The sequence below is a fragment of the Phoca vitulina genome, unplaced genomic scaffold (assembly GCF_004348235.1).
Source record: "Phoca vitulina isolate PV1807 unplaced genomic scaffold, GSC_HSeal_1.0 scaffold9, whole genome shotgun sequence".
NCBI lineage: Eukaryota > Metazoa > Chordata > Mammalia > Carnivora > Phocidae > Phoca > Phoca vitulina.
In genome coordinates this window covers 21,600,206-21,617,836 of record NW_022589712.1, presented here as the reverse complement: position 1 = coordinate 21,617,836, position 17,631 = coordinate 21,600,206, and the positions used below count along the sequence as shown (strand labels likewise).

Sequence of the window (17,631 nt, the reverse complement as noted above, 5' to 3'; positions counted from 1 at the left end):
TTCTATACATTACTCATTGCTCCCCCTGGTAAGTGCAGTCACCATCTGTCATCATACAAAATTATTAGTGTTATTGACTATATTCCCTATGCTGTATTTCTTATCTCTCTGACTTATTTTATTTTATTTTTTAAGATTTTATTTATTTATTTGACAGAGACAGCAAGAGAGAGGGAGCACAAGCAGGGGGAGCGAGAGAGGGAGAAGCAGGCTTCCCGTGGAGCAGGGAACCTGATGAGGGGCTCGATCTCAGGACTCTGGGATCATGACCTGAGCTGAAGGCAGACACTTAACGACTGAGCCACCCAGGTGCCCCTGACTTACTTATTTTAATGTGAATGAATTTGATTTTGGTTTGCTAATATTTTGTTGAGGATTTTTGCATCTACGTTCATCAGAGATATTGGCCTATAATTTGTTTTTGTAGTGTCTGTTAGGTTTTGGTATCAGGGTAATGCTGGCCTCATAGAATGAATTTGGAAGCATGCCTTCCTTTTTGATATTTTGGAATGGTTTGAGAAAGATAGATATTAACTCTTCTTTAAATGTTCAGTAAGGGGACGCCTGGGTGGCTCAGTCAGTTAAGCATCTGCCTTCAGCTCAGGTCATGATCCCAGGGTTCTAGGATTGAGTCCCATACTGGGCTCCTTGCTCAGTGGGGAGCCTGCCTGTTCCTCTGCCTGCCGCTCCCCCTGCTTGTGCGTGTGCACATGCTCTCTCTCTCTCACAAATGAATAAAATCTTTTTTAAAAAAAAGTTTGGTAGAATTCACCTGTCAATCCATTTGGTCCTGGACTTTTGTTTGTTCAAGGTTTTGGATTACTGATTGAATTTCATTACTAGTAAATGGTGTGTTCAGATTTTCTATATCTTCCTGACTCAGTCTTGGAAGATTTCATGCTTCTAGGAATTTATCCATTTCTTCTAGGTTGTCCAGTTTGCTGGTATATCTTTTTCATAGTAGTCCCTTATAATTCTTTGTATTTCTGTATTGTTGGTTGTATCTTTTCCTCTTTCATTTCTGGTTTTATTTATTTGAGCTCTCTTTTTTCCTATGAGCCTGGCTTAAATGTTTATCAATTTTGTTTATCTTTTTAAAGAATCAGCTCTTAGTTTCATTGATCTTCTCTATTGCTTATTTAGTCTTTATTTCATTTATTTCTGCTCTAATTTTTATTATTTCCTTCCTTCTACTAACTTTGAGCTTTGTTTGTTGTTCTTTTTGTTGTTTCTTTAGGTATAAGGTTATATAGTTTATTTGATATTTTTCTTGCTTCTTGAGGTAAGCCTGTATTACTCTAAACTTCCTTCTTAGAATTGCTTTTGCTCCATCCCAGAGATTTTTGAAACGTTATGTTTTCAGAGTCATTTGTTTCAGTGTTTATTTTGATTTCCTTTTTAATTTCTTTGTTGACCCATTGGTTGTTTAGTAGCATGTTGTTTAGCCTGTAGGTATGTGTTTTTTTCCAGTTTTTTTTTTCATGTAATCAATTTCTAGTTTCATACTGTTGTGGTTGGAAAAGATGATTTATATGATTTCAGTCTCATTAAATTTGTTGAGACTTGTTTTGTGGGCTAACATGTGATCTATTTTGGAACATGTTGTGTGTGCACTTGAAAAGAGTGTATATTCTGTGGTTTGGGGATGAAATGTTCTGTATCTGTCCATCTAGTCTGATAATGTCATTCAAAGCCATTGTTTCCTTATTAATTTTCTGCCTGGGTGGTCTATCCGTTGATGTAAGGGGAGTGTTAAAGTCCCCTACTAATACTTTATTACTGTTAATTTCTCCCTTTCTGTCTGTTATAGGTGCTCCTATGTTAGGTACATGGGTATTTATGATTGTTATATCCTCTTGTTAGATTGATCCCTTTATCATTATGTAATGTCCTTCTTTGTCTCTCATTATAATCTTTGTTTTAAAGTCATTTTGTTTGAGGGATGCCTGGGTGGCTCAGTCAGTTAAGCGTCTGCCTTTGGCTCAGGTCATGGTCCTAGGGTCCTGGGATCGAGTCCCACACTGGGCTCTTTGCTCAGCATGGAGCAGCTTCTCCCTCTGCCCTTCCCCCTGCTTGTGCTCACACTCTCTCTCTCTCTCTCTCAGTCAAATAAATGAATAAAATCTTTAAAAATAAATAAAGATTTATTTATTTGAGAGAATGAGAGAGAGTGCATGAGTGGGAGGGGCAGAGGGAGAGGGAGAGAGAATCCCAAGCAGACTCTGTGCTGAGCGTGGAATCCATTGCAGGGCTCAGTCTCACAACCCTGAGATCCCAACCTGAGCTGAAAACAAGAGTTGGACACTTAACTGACTCTGCCACCCAGGCACCCCCATTTTTATTTTTCCTAAAGATTTATTTATCCATTTTAGAGAGAGATCCTGGGGGGGGGGGGGCGGCGGGCAAAGGGAGAGAGAAACCCAAGCAGACTGATGCTGAGCATGGAGCCTGACACGGGGCTCAGTCCCGTGACCCTGAGACCACGACCTGAGCCAAAAGCAAGAGGCAGACACCCACCAAGTGTGCCATCCAGTCCATTTACATTTAAAATAATTATTAATAGGTATGTACTTCCTGCCATTTTATTCATTATTTTTTGGTTGTTTTTTGTAGTTCTTCTCTGTTACTTTCTTCTTTTGCTCTCTTGTGATATGATGACTTTCTTATGCTTGGATTCCTTTTTCCTTATTTTTTGTGTATCTATTACAGGTTTTTGGTTTGTGGTTACCATGAGGTTCATATATAACATCCTCTGTGAATAGCAGTCTTTTTTAAATTGATGGTCTCTTAAAGACGATGGACTCTGAAAAACAAACTGAGGGTTCTAGAGGGGAGGGGGGTGGAAGGATGGGTTAGCCTGGTGGTGGGTATTAAAGAGGGCACGTACTGCATGGAGCACTGGGTGTTATGCACAAACAATGAATCATGGAACACTACATCAAATAATGTGTGGTGATTAACATAACAATAAAAAAGTAAAAAAATAAATAAATTGATGGTCTCTTAAGTTTGAACTCATTCTAAATGCATTGCATTTTTAGTCCCCTTCTCCATAATTTGTCTTTTTATTTTGTGTATCCCTTAACTAATTATTATAGATACAACTGATTTTACTACTTTTGTGTTTTAACTTTCATACTAGCTTTATAAGTGATTTACCTTTACTATATGTTTGCTTTTACCAGTGAAATTGTTTCTTTCATAATTTTCTTACTTCTGGTTATGGCCTTTTATTTTCCACTTAAAGAAGTCCCTTTAACATTTCTTGTAAGGCCGGTTTAGTGGTGATGAACCCTAACTTTTGTTTATCTGGGAAACTCTTTATTAGTCCTTCAATTCTGAATGATAACCTTTTCAGGTAGAGTATTCTTGGCTGTAGGTATTTTTCCTTTCAGCCCTTTGAATATAGATCATGCCACTCCTTTTTGGCTTTCAAAGTTTCTGCTAAAAAATCAGCAGATAGCCTTACGTGGGGATTGCCTTGTATGTAACTAGTTGTTTTTCTCTTCCTGCTCTTAAGAATCTTTAGCTGTGATTTTTGACATTTTAATTATTATGTGTCTTGGTAGAATCCTTTGGGTTCATTTTATTTGGGACTCTGATTCTTGGACCTGGATGTCTGTTTCCTTCCTCAGATTAGGAAAGTTTTCAGCTATTATTTCTTCAAATAAATTTCTGCTTCTTTCTCTTGCTCTCCTTCTACATGGACCCCCATGATACAACTGTTAGTATGCTTGATGTTGTCCTGAGAGGTCCCTTAACCTATTCTCTTTTTTTTTCTTTTTTAACCTATTCTCTTTTTTAAAAATTACTTTTTATTCTTGCTGTTAAGTTTGGATGATTTCCACTACCCTGTCTTCTACATCACTCATCCATTCTTCTGCATCCTCTAATCTATGTTGATTCTCTAGTGCATTTTTCATTTTGTTATTGTATTCTTCGGCTCCAGTTGGTTCTTATATTTTCTGTCTTTGTTGAAGTTATCATTGACTTCATCCATTCTTCTCCCAAGCCCAGTGAGTATCTTTATTACCATCACTTTGAACTCTTTATCTGGTAGATTGCTTATCTCTGTTTTGTTTAGTTTTTTGTTGTTGTTTGTTTGTTTTTTAGGTTTTTTCTCATTCTTCGGTTGGGAACATATTACTCTGTCTCTTTTTTTCTTACTCTCTGTTTGTTTCTATGTATTTAGTAGGTCAGTTATGTTTCCTGATCTTGAAGATAGTGGCCTTATGTAGAACACATCCGGTGGGGCCCAGTATTGCAGTCCCGCTCTGGTCAACAGAACCAGGAGCTCCAGGAGTGTGCCCTATGTGGGCTGCTTGTACTGTCCTGTTGTGACTGGGCCATAACTGCTGTGAGTGCATGGGGGGTGGGGCTGCCCTTGGCATAGCTGGCTGAGAGGCCTGGCTGCAGCTGCCGTGGTGTGCTGGGGGGTGGGATTAGCTCCCGCGCAGCTGGCTGATGGGCCTGGCCACAACTGTTGTGGGCGTTCTAGTGTGCCAGGAAATCTTAATAATTGCTTCACTTTTGCTGGGTGCTAATGAGAAAGTAGCTTAAAATAATGTGAAAGTAGAAAGATCTATGGCTATGATTTGATAATACTTTGGCAACAAGCCTTATACAACAACAAAAAAATCTTTTATGATTTAAAAGCAGTACTTCCTTTTAATAGCAGAAGCTACAGGATTGGTGTCTACTTTATAGTTCCTGAGGCAAATAAATGAAACTATGTCAGCTGTCCTGCCATGTGGATTTCTCTAATTTCCACATTGGATTTAACATGTGGCGATTATTGTTTCCTTAAAATAAATAATTCCCATTGTAAGGCCTCATCAAATGTACAATTTTTTTTTCTGCCCTTACATTTTTATGCTAAAATACATCTTTATAATTAAATTCTTCCCTGTGCCCTTATTATAATTTTATGTACCAAAATGATTATCTAAAATAGCATATTTTCATTACTACTCCATTAGTTAGATTGCGTGGGGATTTTATATTAGCCCATATATTCTCAGACTTAAATACTAGAAAATTTATACAGACATAACTGGGGTTATATATAATGGAGCCTATTATGCATGACTTTGCAGGTCATTTCCTTTTTTTTCTCACCATGATTCCTTCACAACTCAGTTTTTGTGACATGCATTTGATTACTCTAATTCTTACTGACTTAAATAAGTCTGCCAATCATTCAGCTTTCTAGCATGTTGTGACACTTTATAGGAACAACAATATAGAATATTTATAATTGAGATTCTCAGTGAGGTCTGGGATATTTGGTCTCTGTTTCACAGGCTACATAGACATGGGTACTCAACAAAACGCTTGCATTTTAAAATGATCCTTGTTTGGCTACTTTAATGTTTTTGAGGTCTGGCCACCTTCCCCATAACTGTCATAAGAATCCATTTGTAGTCAGACCTTAAATATCATAATGTATTGAAATAAATAGCACATAATGATGTTCATGACAGCATTGTTGATAGAGGAAGAGGTGACTCAGATTGAGATGAGGGTAGAACATGCTACTCAGTCATGCTGTGTTCAGATTATTGTTGCAAAAAAAATTTTTTTTCCCGTTTTCAGAGTGGTTAAGTTTCCTTTCTCTGCCCCTTTAAGTCTGGGCTTTATGTCCCTCCTCTGGGCTCCTGGAGGACCCAGTCCTTCCTCCTTTCAAAGCTTATACCACGAGCAGTAATTGCTTCTTTGCCTTGCCTTCTAGCTGTCTCTGAGACTTGTTGGGAGGGAAATACACTTCAGTTTTGTTGTCTCCATGGTGACAGACAGTGCCAAATACACAGAAGGGTGGCAGTGAGTCCATGAACCAACAGGTGGAGTAAGGAAGCCATGCAGTCACTGCTGTAATCATTGTGCACATTAACCCTGAGTAGGTTTTTTTTTTTTTTAATTTTTTTCTTTTAAGATTTTATTTATTTATTTGAGAGAGAGAGAATGAGAGAGAGCATGAGAGGGAGGAGGGTCAGAGGGAGAAGCAGACTCCCTGCTGAGCAGGGAGCCCGATGCGGGACTCGATCCCAGGACTCCAGGATCATGACCTGAGCCGAAGGCAGTCACTTAACCAACTGAGCCACCCAGGCGCCCCATCCCTGAGTAGGTTTAAGGGTAGCAGCATTTCTGATAGGAGCCTTGACTCTCAGCTGGTCAAACTGAAGAAACCACCAAACCAAGAGCAGAGTTGTAGATTGTTTTCTACATCATTGTAAATGAGTTCTGCACAATAATGGCACTTTCGATTTTACTTTTATAAGCGGTTGCATTCCTGTTTGGTACCTAGAAACACAACCTTGCTGGGCCTGTTTTCTCGGAGTAATAAGATGTTCCACCCACCCACTATACCCAGCCCCAGTGTGGATTATCTAAGTTAACTTTCACAACAGCCTGGTGAAATAGGTGGTATGTAGGGACTGGGGAAATTGAAGCTTAGGGAGATTGAGTAACTTGCCGAAGTTCACACATACAGCAAGTGAAGAGCTTGGGCTCAAAACCAGTCAGGCAGGCTATGGGGCCTTCATCATTTCCCAGTGCTATCCTATTTTATTTTTGTCCAAGGAATTTATCACCGTGGGAAAACTCTTTCTGTATTGGAACGCTTAGTCCTTGATGACAGAGACATTGTACCTCCCAAGTATAAACCAGTGCCTGGCATGTAATTGGTGTTCAATACATATCGAATTGGTTAAGTACTGCCTTCCAGAATGTGAAAAGGTTAGGCTAAGTGCTCATCTTTTACTATATTCCAATTTCTTATGTATTCCAATTGTTAGTTCTATGAATATTCATTTTAGGAAATGATTTGTTCAAACAGAAAACCCCTCAGATTTTTTAAAAGGATGCCTTCAAAAAATTCTTAACCTTGAAGACATCACTGCTTCAAATATTCATCCACACATGTAGGAATTTTGACTATACACTAACCCAAACTTCCATACAGAGTCCGAGGTTGGGGCTGTCTCAGATCTTTCTTATGTCGCTCATATCCACTTTGTCATCCCTTAGAGGTGCCTAAAACAAAACTAAACTAAACTAAACAAAAACAAATCTCACATTCCTGCTTGCTTTAGTGGGGTGGGCTCCAAACTGGCTTTGCTGTGAGCCTCTCCTCATTCTAAAAAGACTGGAACTTTCTCACTTCCCATTTCTCTCACTGTTTATTAATTACAAATGAGAGCCACACTGAGACCAGTTGGTATTCCACAGAAGCACAGAGGGTCTAGTACCCACAGAGCTGCCTGGGAGGTTCTAACACTGGAAGCTGAAGCTGTTTCTGGAGCCACTTTCCCATCACCCCTCCTTCTTTCCCTTTTCTCCTTTTTGAACCCCACCTTTTTCCTTTTACTTCACCTCCTTCCTGAACTTATTATTTGCTTCCTCACTTAGGAGTTCAGTGAAAAAAATCAACCCCTGCAGAAGCAGTGTGTCTTTCTGCCAGTGACACTGGCTTCAAATCCCATCCCCCAAGCCCCCAAATTTGAAACATCTTTCTCCTTCCATAGGGAAGGAGAGTAGCTCCATAACTTCTGTGTGATCTGTCCCATGTGGTACCACAGCCTGGGCTTCGGAATCTTCTGTGTCCTTCAGGGCATCATCAGTACCAACGTTCTGTGGTTCTAGGACTACTTTCTTTACATAAGGATTCACTAAATAATTCATTTAATTGGGAAGTTCCTAAGTATAATGAGTCTATTTTCTAAAAAGTATATAATGTAAACATTTTAAGGGCACACTCTTAATTGAAATAAGTGTATAGACAGAAAAATGTCCCCCCTGCTATGTCCTTTATTTGCGCCCTTGCATACCTTCCCCTCTGGCATAAGCTTTCTCAAACCAGTCTGGGACTTCATTCTTTTATGTTGGAGCAGAGTTCATATCCCATTTATTTCATGTCATATAGTCCATTCCAGAGTTGTTTTTGAAATGTTAATTGCCTTTTGTTGTTAGCTTTGCATTTAGATTATATTCAATGCCCATATTGTATGAGGAGGTTTAATGAAGCTGCAGCCAACCGACATATTAATTTCTGCAAGGATCAGTCTTCTCGCCGAGTCTTTGATCCAGCCCAAACAGCAGCCAAGTTGGCATCGAGAGTACAGGTAGATATCTCTCCCCAAGTGTTGGCTCTGTGCCCTTGCGTGGTCGGGGCAAGCAGGTAGAATTTGCTAGGGAACCTAAGTTACCCATCCTGAGAAGTGTAAGGATCAAGATAGCTGATCACTGTCACTCATCCTCCTGGAAGTTGCCTTCTTATGAGGCTTTGTAGCTAACAGCACCTTTGGGTGTTGTAGAAAAAAATATTTCTGTAGTGTTTGAAGCTTCTTAGGATGGAGTCTTGAATATGTAAGTAGTTTTTCTATAGTATTATGGTAAAACTCTGTCTTATACAACGGTAGTTATCGGCCTTAACCATCCAGAAAAGCATTGTGAACCTGAAGTGAAGCTGCCTGAGTGGGGAAGCTATCAAAGGAAGACTGTTCTATAGGTCGTGTGTTTTGCTCTACAATAGAGGAGAGGGTCGGTAGCCTTTTATTTAAAGCCACAGAATCAGCAAGTTAAAGTAAATGAATGGAAGCAGCTGTTTTAAATAGGTACAGATAAGTAAAATGACTGCCTGACTAGGAAGACAATAGATTTATAAAAACAGAACTGGAGTCCAGCAAACAGCTTCATAAACATCAGAGGTCCCAGGGATATAACTTACAGTATACTGCAAAAGCTGTTAGTTTCATAAACATGGCTCAGAAACCAAGGGAAGATTAAATTGGTCTGAATACTTGAGGGTATGAAACATATTTAGAAAGATTTCCATGAAATCCAGTATGTAATAAGGGTGGGAGCCTCTCCAACAGCATATCCCACAGACTGTGGACTCTAAGCTCTATCTCGACATACATTAGACAGTTACTGAATATCTGCTCTGTCCCAGACACTGTGCTGGGTGCTGGTTGATCAGCATTTGTAGCTCAGTGAAGGAGGAGGACGTGGAAACAAGGCAGTGGGAAGCTGTGGTAGTTGATGTATATGGAGCACTATGGAGGAAGAGGCCATTGTGAGCCGTGGGAGGCTTCGAAGAGGAGCAGCATTTCCCCCTTGAATATCAGATGGGTTCACCAGCCTAGAGTGGGAGTTGGGGAGGACATTACACACAAAATGTCCAGTTTGTGGCCTGAGGAGTTCACCATGTGGGGCTAATGGATGGAGTGCCTGTGGGATGTGATGGAGAAGGGACAGGCAGGGGGCATCAGATCTAGAAGAGCTTTCACTCGAGTCAGTTCAGAGAGAGGGAAAAGAGGAAGTGGATAGTTGCCCAAAAGCTCGAGGATCTGAAGCAGGACCTGGAAAGTCCCCATGAACCCAGCAAGTCTTCCTCTCCACCTTCCCATCTTGTCTCTTCATCCTGCTGTGCTTCTGCTTGCTCTTCTCTCTGCAGATCAACTTTCTTAGCTTTCCTGTCTAGTTGTTGATTATTTGCCTCGTGTCATTCTATGGGCAGTGTAGACTCGTTGAATAGTACAGACTGGAGTGACACAGAATTGGTTTTTTAGAAAGATCACCTTTGCCACCAGTGTTCAGATGGATTGGCCATGGTCAGGAGTCACAGCAACAGATAAAGAATGAGGGCCCAGAGGAGGACAAACGGGCTGTGTGTGGAGGAGAATTTGAGAAAGAATGGGTGGGAATGAGAAGCTGTTACGATATGGGGTGACAAGAAGGGTTTTAGCTGCAGAGCCTAGGCATCTAGATAAAGAAAGAGAGGAAGGAGGAAATAGGTGTGTTGGTGGGGCAGGCAGGGTGGTTACGATAAATATAGTTGTTAGAGATTCAGTCTTTACACTGAACTAGCATGGGAGCCATGCAGTGTGGAAGGAGCCCAGATTCTGCAATCAGTAGCCAGGGTTTGACTCTCAATTCTGTAATTTATTATCTGTAGGTAAACTTACGGCAACTAAATTCTTTGAGACTCACTTTAATCTATACCTTGCTGTGTTGTTGGGAGGATTATAAACAATATAAACAAAGTGCCTTGCACATAAGGTTCCTCTTTCCATACTGCCCCATCCTCCTTCCATACTGCCCCATCCTCCTTCCTCCTCCTCTCTGGTGGTCCTTTCTTGTTGGTGGGATAGGCACCACAATTTGGGGGGTATATGACTGCTTTGGGCTTGAATTCAACTGAATTTTGGAAACATTTTCTAAGTAAAACCTAGACCTTCTAAAGCAGCACGTTTCTTCGAATGGTTCTAACCAGTCCACGAAGTTAGTCACATTAGTGGGGCCAAAGGGAGCCCAGGGAAGCAGCAAACGGAAGTGCTTTTTATTCCTGAAGGAGGCCAGCTGGCCGTCCTGAGTGTAACCAGTGACTTGGCCTTGTTCCTCTCCTTGTTTTCCAGAACTAAGTGGTAATTGGGAACACAGAGGAAAAATTAGTTGCTTTCTGAGGAAACTCACTGTAGACCGTAGCTGAACGGCAGTCCTTGTTTCCCTTGTGGCAGCTTCACCACTCGGGCCCTGGCTAATAGTGAGGCTTATTCAGAGTGGAACAAAGAGGGAGGGGTTGTTTTACTTCTGACGGGCTGTTAACAGCACAGCTGAAATGTGTTTCTATTTTAAACATAATCAACTTTAAAAATGTGTTATACCCTTAACCAAAAGAGACCAATATGGGCCTCTGAAAATAGCTGTCTGGGTTTGGATGGGGATGAGCTGCCTGCTGTAACCTCGTAGCTGTCCTTGTCCAAGTGAGAATTCTCACTTGGAGTAACAGGTTATCTTTATACAGCCGTTGCCATGGAAATGTTGGGACCGGTAGCTAGGTAAGAAGCTCCCAAAGGACCTTTTGGTCCTTATTCTGTATTAATGTAACTGTTCTGCTACCGCTGCTCAGCAGACAGGGGCGTGGTGTGGAGATGATGGAATTCCATGTTTAAAACATTTGCTGCCTGCCAACGTCTGTTTTTCTTCTCTGTTCATGTATTTAAAAACAAAATCATTTTCAAGGAAAATGAAAAACTAAAATGTTCCATAACTATCCTTACTGACATTAAGTGATTTCTTATGTCTCCATACAACTAATTTTACAGGATTAACATATCACCACTCCCCTCAAGGGTTGATTATGGAATGAAAGTGCCGAAACCCAGACATGGCTCTGAGAACAGCAAGACAGCAGGCGAGCTAGGGCACAGGGTGTGCATGTCCCCTTCCCCTGGGTGCGGCAGGGCCTGGGGGTGAGTCCGGTCTGCTGCTGGTTAAGTGGAAACAGCTCTACCTCCTGGGCGCTACCTGAGGTCACAGAGCTGGTCCCCCTCTCTCTTGCTCTCTCTGTAGGCTAGGGCTCAGATGAGTCCAAAAAAAGAGCCAACTGTAACCAGTGCCGTGGGAGCCCTGCTGCAGAACAGGGCCCTGGCAGTGCCAAATGTGGCCCCAGCGAGGCCAGGTGAGTCGGAGTAAGCATGTCAACGATCAAATGAGGGACCAGAGGGGAGCCACTCTCAGCTTTGGAATTTGTTGGCAGCCGGCAAAGGTTTGACGTCAAGTGTTGCTTTTGGATATAAAGATATATGGGTTTGTTTGACGTTAAAGTTTATTTGCCAAGAAGGAATTTTCCTAATTTATCAGGATTCGATAACTCTGTCAATATACAGAGTCAGATACCATTACAGCAGTGTGGTCTAAATCATCATTGTCTGGTCTAGTAAAATTGAAAAGAGGTTAAGAATGGGAGATAACGGTGTGTCAGGTATCGTGTGGAAATAAGAAGAAAACAAATAGCCAAGATACGAAAACAACCCGAGTGTCTGTTGATGGGTGAACGGTTAAAGATGTTGTATGTATACACAGTGGAATATTATTCAGCCATAAAAAGAAGGAGATTCTGCCTTCTGTGACAACATGGATGGACATTGGGGTTATTATGCTGAGTGAACTAGTTCAGACAGAGATAAATACTGTGTGATCACATTTACATGTGGAATCTAAAAAAAGTTGAACTCATAAAAACAGGAAATAGAATGGTGGTTGCCAGGAGTAAGGGTGGGGAGGGGGGAAACGATGGTCTCAGGGTACAGACTCCACGTGTAAGTGCTGGGGATCTGGACACGTGCTGACGGTAGTTAGCAATATTATATTGTATATTATATTATATTGTATACTTAGCACCTCAGTTGCTAAGAGAGTAGATCTTAGATGTTCGCACTACACAAACGCACATGCACACACACACACACACACACACACCCCAGAGGTAACCATGTGAGGCAATGGATTTGTTAACATTTTTTGTGGTAGTTATTTTGCAATATATATGTGTATCAAATCATCACATTGTATACCTGAAACTTACACAATGTTCTATTTACTTATATCTCAATAAAGCTGGGGAAGAAAAAGGAAAGTTTCCTTGCTGAACTAAATAATTTCTTTCAAGTAGCAGGAAGGCCTAACCACTATTACAGTACTTAACCATGTGCTAGACCCATTTCATTTTATCCTCCTCGTAAGCTTCCAAATGTTTTAATCTGTGGAAATGGAAACAGCTCAGAGAGGATGTTATTTGTTCAAGGCACACGACTGGTAAACACCAGAGCTGAATGAGATATCTATTTTGCTACCTCTCTTCACTAAACTGCCTTAATCAACGTGTCATTCTTCTTTATGATCAACATTGCACTATGAAGGCAATGTGAATTAACTCATGACCATATTGGCGCCTCTGATCAGGTGTCTTATTTTGAAGGTGTTATCAGAACCAGAGTAGGAACTAACTGCCAGTCTCACAGTCCATGAAGTCACCAGAAAGCCTTATTATTAGTTTTTAAATTCCTCATGGGTTGTTTATCATGGGGTAAAAATGGAATGGGGCATTTTAAAAAGATTCCCCATAGCGCTGTAAACCCAAGTCATTAGTTTTTTCCTGATCTATGAAAACTTAACAGTGGGGTTTTAGTTTTCACTTAGAAAAAAATAAATTCAAACCACATATGAGTTTATTTGGTAAAACTTTCACTAAGCTATATTTCTCAAGTATAAAGATTAGTGTCCTTCAGAAGAGATAAATTCTTTATATTATGGTTTCTTTTGTTATTTTTTTCAAAGATTGTATTATAATGCTTCCTGAAAGTGAAAAGCCCTCCTTTAAGTTTGAGGTTAAAGCTTACTTGCCAGGAGGGAATATTTTCTTTTTAAAGATTTATTTATTTGTTTGAGAGAGAGAGTGGGGGATGGAGGGGCAGAGGGAGAGAGAGAATCTCAAGTAGACTCCATGCTGAGCTTGGAGCCTGACACGGGGCTCGATCCCATGACCCTGAGATCATGACCTGAGTCAAAATCAAGAGTTGGATGCTTAACCAATTGCGCCACTGAGGCGCCCCTAGAGGGAATATTTCTTAATTCATTGTGATTAGAGAACTCTGACAATGTGCAAAAGTCCGATCCGAGTACAGCAGTGGCATCTAGGACCTTCATTCCCTGGTCTAGTAAACTCGCAAAAAGATCAGGAATGGAAGAAGACAGTGTGTCAGGTATAGTGTTGAAAATAAAGAAAAACTTCTTTCTTGGACTAAATAATTTCTTTAAAGTAGCAGCAAGGCGTAAGTGAAAAGATCCTAAACTAGAATTCAAAAGTCTTGTGTCCCAGTATGCGACACATCCCAGTACATGTGACACATCCTGTGACGTGTCCCAGTATGTGACATGAGGCAGAATGTTCTAGAGACACCATTCTGATACATAGGAAAAGTAGATGTAGCCAGTAGGTGTAAGCAAAATAGTATTATGTTTATTCTTTTTTATTGTTATGTTAATCACCATACATTACATCATTAGTTTTTGATGTAGTGTTCCATGATTCATTGTTTGCGTATAAGGTGGTTTAGGACCACTGTGATGTTACTAAGTAGAAGGCACATTCTATACCACCACTGCCTCAGTGTTGTTCCTTTACCATAATAGGCCTGCCACTCCTGGGCTCGGGGCCCATACACACTAGTTGCTCCTTCAGCTGAAAACCAGACCGGTCCCCCACTAATCTGCACTGCTCGCTCCCTTCAGTTCTTTGCTGAGTGTCATCTTCAGATTGAGGCCCCCCAACCTCTCCATTTAAACTTAATCAAACCCTCCATAATTCCCTTTGTAGTTTCATTTAATAGCATTCATCACCATCTAATATCTAATACATATTTGTCTCCCACCACCAAAAAGGAATGTAAGTTTCAAGAAGGTTAGGATCTGTCTACTTTGCCTATTTTTAATTGTACTGCTGAATCCCTTCTTATTAGAATTGTTGATGGCACATGTGAGGTGAAATATATGAGAGAAAGTAGGTATCTTGATTCTATAATTTCCCACTTAAATTATTGGCATGTGAATTAGAATTGTCATGTTAATTAGCTTTAAGAGATAATTCTTAATTTTATTTCAGGTTTAAGATGCTTTTAAAATTTAATTTCTTGTCTTTTCCTGTAGCCTCACTTGCTTACACTTATTTTTTCCAAAAGATTTATTTATTTTAGAGAGAGTATGTATGCGAGCAGGGGCGGGGAGGGGCAGAAGGAGAGGGAGAGAGAGAGAATCTTAAGCAGGCTCCACACTCAGTGTGGAGCCCAACATGGGGCTTAATCTCATGACCCTGAGATCATGACTTGAGCCAAAATCAAGAGTTGGACGCCTGACTGAGCCACCCAGGTGCCCCTCACTTTCTTACATTTAAATAGAAAGTCTCCAGTGTTGGTGTGCCTTTAAATTAGTCATATTTCATTTGGAGTCATTCTGGGGAGAAAGCATATTGAACATATAAGAAGTATGTTGAGGGGAGGTGAATTCTCAAAAATATTTAAGGGTTGGAAAAAAGCACTGCCTTTCACTAATATGAACAGGCTCATGTGTGAACCAATTTGCATCTTACTGTCCATTGGTTCTGTTCTGCTCAGTCTTACTCTGTTTGTAATATGAGAGTCTTTTAAAAATTGTAGTTGCTGGGCTTTGCTGTTTCTGGATTGATAATCAGTAGTTTAGACCACTTGGTGTCACTCGCCTTCCACATAAATCCTTACCGTCTTTCATCTAACTGGTAGTTAACTCCCTAAAACTCTGGCTTTCATTCTTAAACTCTCTTGAGTAAAAGAAACATGTAGTACCTTCCATGTACAGCCTTTTGTTCTAAATTCACAGTCGGGAGATACATGTGTGTAAGTCACAATCCTTATTCATTCTAGAGTCTTATGAGAAGATAAGCATGTGCAGGAAGATCTCTGATGCAAGAAAGCATGTAATGTTGTATGAAGGTGATTCACAGCTGCCATGGATGTTCAGAGGATTCATTCGTTCATCACATAATTATTATGCATGGTTATTTCTTATGCTCATAGATTCTTAAAAGTCTAGGGGGAGAGACAGTCAATTATATTGAATATTTAACAATCAGAAATAAAAGTTCTAAGGGGATACAAGAAAGAGATCAACTTTGCCCAGGAGACTTTATGGAGGAGGTATCAGTCTGAGAGAGAGGGTCGTGGTGGAGGTTGAGACATTCGGAGTGAGCTTTCAGGATGAGGTAGATTTTGACCAGTGGAGAAAAGTTGAAGATGGAATGAATAAAGCTATGAAAATGAAAATGCAGAGGACATACTTTGGAAACAAATGGCCCATTTGGCCAAAGCATAGGAAAGAGTTGGGGTGTGAACAGAAATTATAGAATGGAAGGCTGGCCCTGGAGCCATAAAGGCTCAGCGAGGCGCCCAGACTATCTGTGATAAAAACAGACGCTGGTGATGCATTCTCCGGCACGCGCGGCTCTGTGAGTTAGGCAATCGTGGGGGCCTGGGAACTTCTTGTTTCTAGCTCTGCTGTTTGTCTGCAAAAAATGCTTTTGAGAAAGAGCATGTCTAGAAAGTATCATGTAAGAAATGAATGCTTAGTGTAGAAAATATTGGAAAATGGGGGAAAGGTGTGAAGAAAATAAAAAGTCACTTAGAATTCCACATCCTGACATGATCACTGTTAACACCAATATCTTCTTCCATTTTTTTCTATTTATACTCTTTCTTTTTTTCCCCCTCTCATCAAAGTTTAGGATTATAGGCCCTATACACATCCTGATATTTTTCACTAACACGTTCTGAAGATTTCCCTATGGCAAAAGAGGTGTTGTTGTTTTTGTTGTTAAAACATAGTATCACAAGATGACTTAATATTTAGCTCTTTTCCTGGTGTTGAGCACATCGATTGCTTCTACTTTTTTGCTGTGCTAAATAACTCACATGGATAGTAGCCCAAATTTACATCGGACACTCTTCTAAGCACTACATATATTAACTCATTTAATCCTCACAATAGCACAGGGGTAAACGTGCTGTTCGGATTCCTGGTTTACAGGCAAGGGAAGAACAGAGAGGCTAAGCAACTTGCTCAAGTAATTCCATGGAAAGGGGTAGGCCTGACCAGATCCTCGTCTGCTTTGGAAAAACTGGGTCCAAAATGGAAACATTAAGGAGATATGCATTTATAATATAATAATTACCTATAATATTTACAACCTATAAATATATTTAATGTGTAATATGTAATTTATATATATATATTTATGTATGGAAGTTGTTTTGGAGTAAGGTGTAGATCTTCCTTCATTCTCACAAAGATTCTAATGTTCAGTTGGAAAGTGAGTTTATAACCTAGTCAGTGGATCTCTAACTAGTGACTATTTTCCCGAGGGTTTGGATATCCAGGGGACTGATCTCCTGAGAATGTCTTGCCGAGCAACAGCCCCTCCAGTACTTAGACACAGACACTACGATCACTATGAAAATACAGTTCTGGGTTCTAGAGCTGTGTTGCATCATGTATTTAGTGAATTGCATTGTACAACTTTGTTGGGGTGGGCTCTGCTTTTATTTCTGGAGCCGGTGGATTTGATGAAGCTAAGCATCTTACCTGTACTAGCATCCCTTCCTTAGCTAGTTTAATTATGGTCAATATAATGAGTATCAGAGGGTCAGTTGCTGATTCTTGGGAAGACCTAAAACTTGTAGATCTTTTGGTAAAATGAACACTGAAAACTTTCTATTCCTATGTCTTTTGATAGTTTGATTCACAATTTCCTTGGGTTGTTTGCTGACTTCCCCTTCACAAAACACTATGAGTAGAATGGAGGGCTCTAGGACAGAGGGGAATTGTTCCATTTACAAAAAAATGGTATCTCTGAGACTCCTGTCCCATACCATGTGGTACAAAACAGACCGTGGTATGACATGCTTATATCTATAAACTCCTTCATCCTCATACTTGATGGTGCTGCTGGGCACAAAGGAAAAGAATCCTGTTAGTGGAATGAGTCCATCGCTATGTAAATAACTCCTGGGAGGAAAGGCATCTCATGCTTCCATAAGGCTTATCAAACCCTTTCTGGAATGAGAGCAGGCAAAGAACTGTGAAGACATGATATACTCAGGGAACATTTCGAAAGCCAGGACAGCAGTGGGGAGAGGTGGGGAGAGTCAGATTGTTTAAATGGCGGGCCACCTGAGGTGGTGGTCCAAAGGGCCTATCGGTGAGTAAGTGAAGAAGGGCTAGGGGCAGAGGAGAGAAGGTGCCTGAGAGTGTCCCTATTTTCTT

At 40.5% G+C, this 17,631-nt stretch overlaps 1 protein-coding gene across 1 annotated transcript in view; it reads left to right on the top strand.

The window, feature by feature from the left end:
• Positions 1–17,631, top strand: part of ZC2HC1B (zinc finger C2HC-type containing 1B) — a 46,172-nt gene that overhangs the window by 24,138 nt on the left and 4,403 nt on the right. The window contains exons 5-6 of the mRNA XM_032407747.1: positions 7,969–8,120; positions 11,353–11,461. Coding sequence (XP_032263638.1) covers positions 7,969–8,120; positions 11,353–11,461 — 261 coding nt within the window. The remainder of the gene's footprint in view (positions 1–7,968; positions 8,121–11,352; positions 11,462–17,631) is intronic.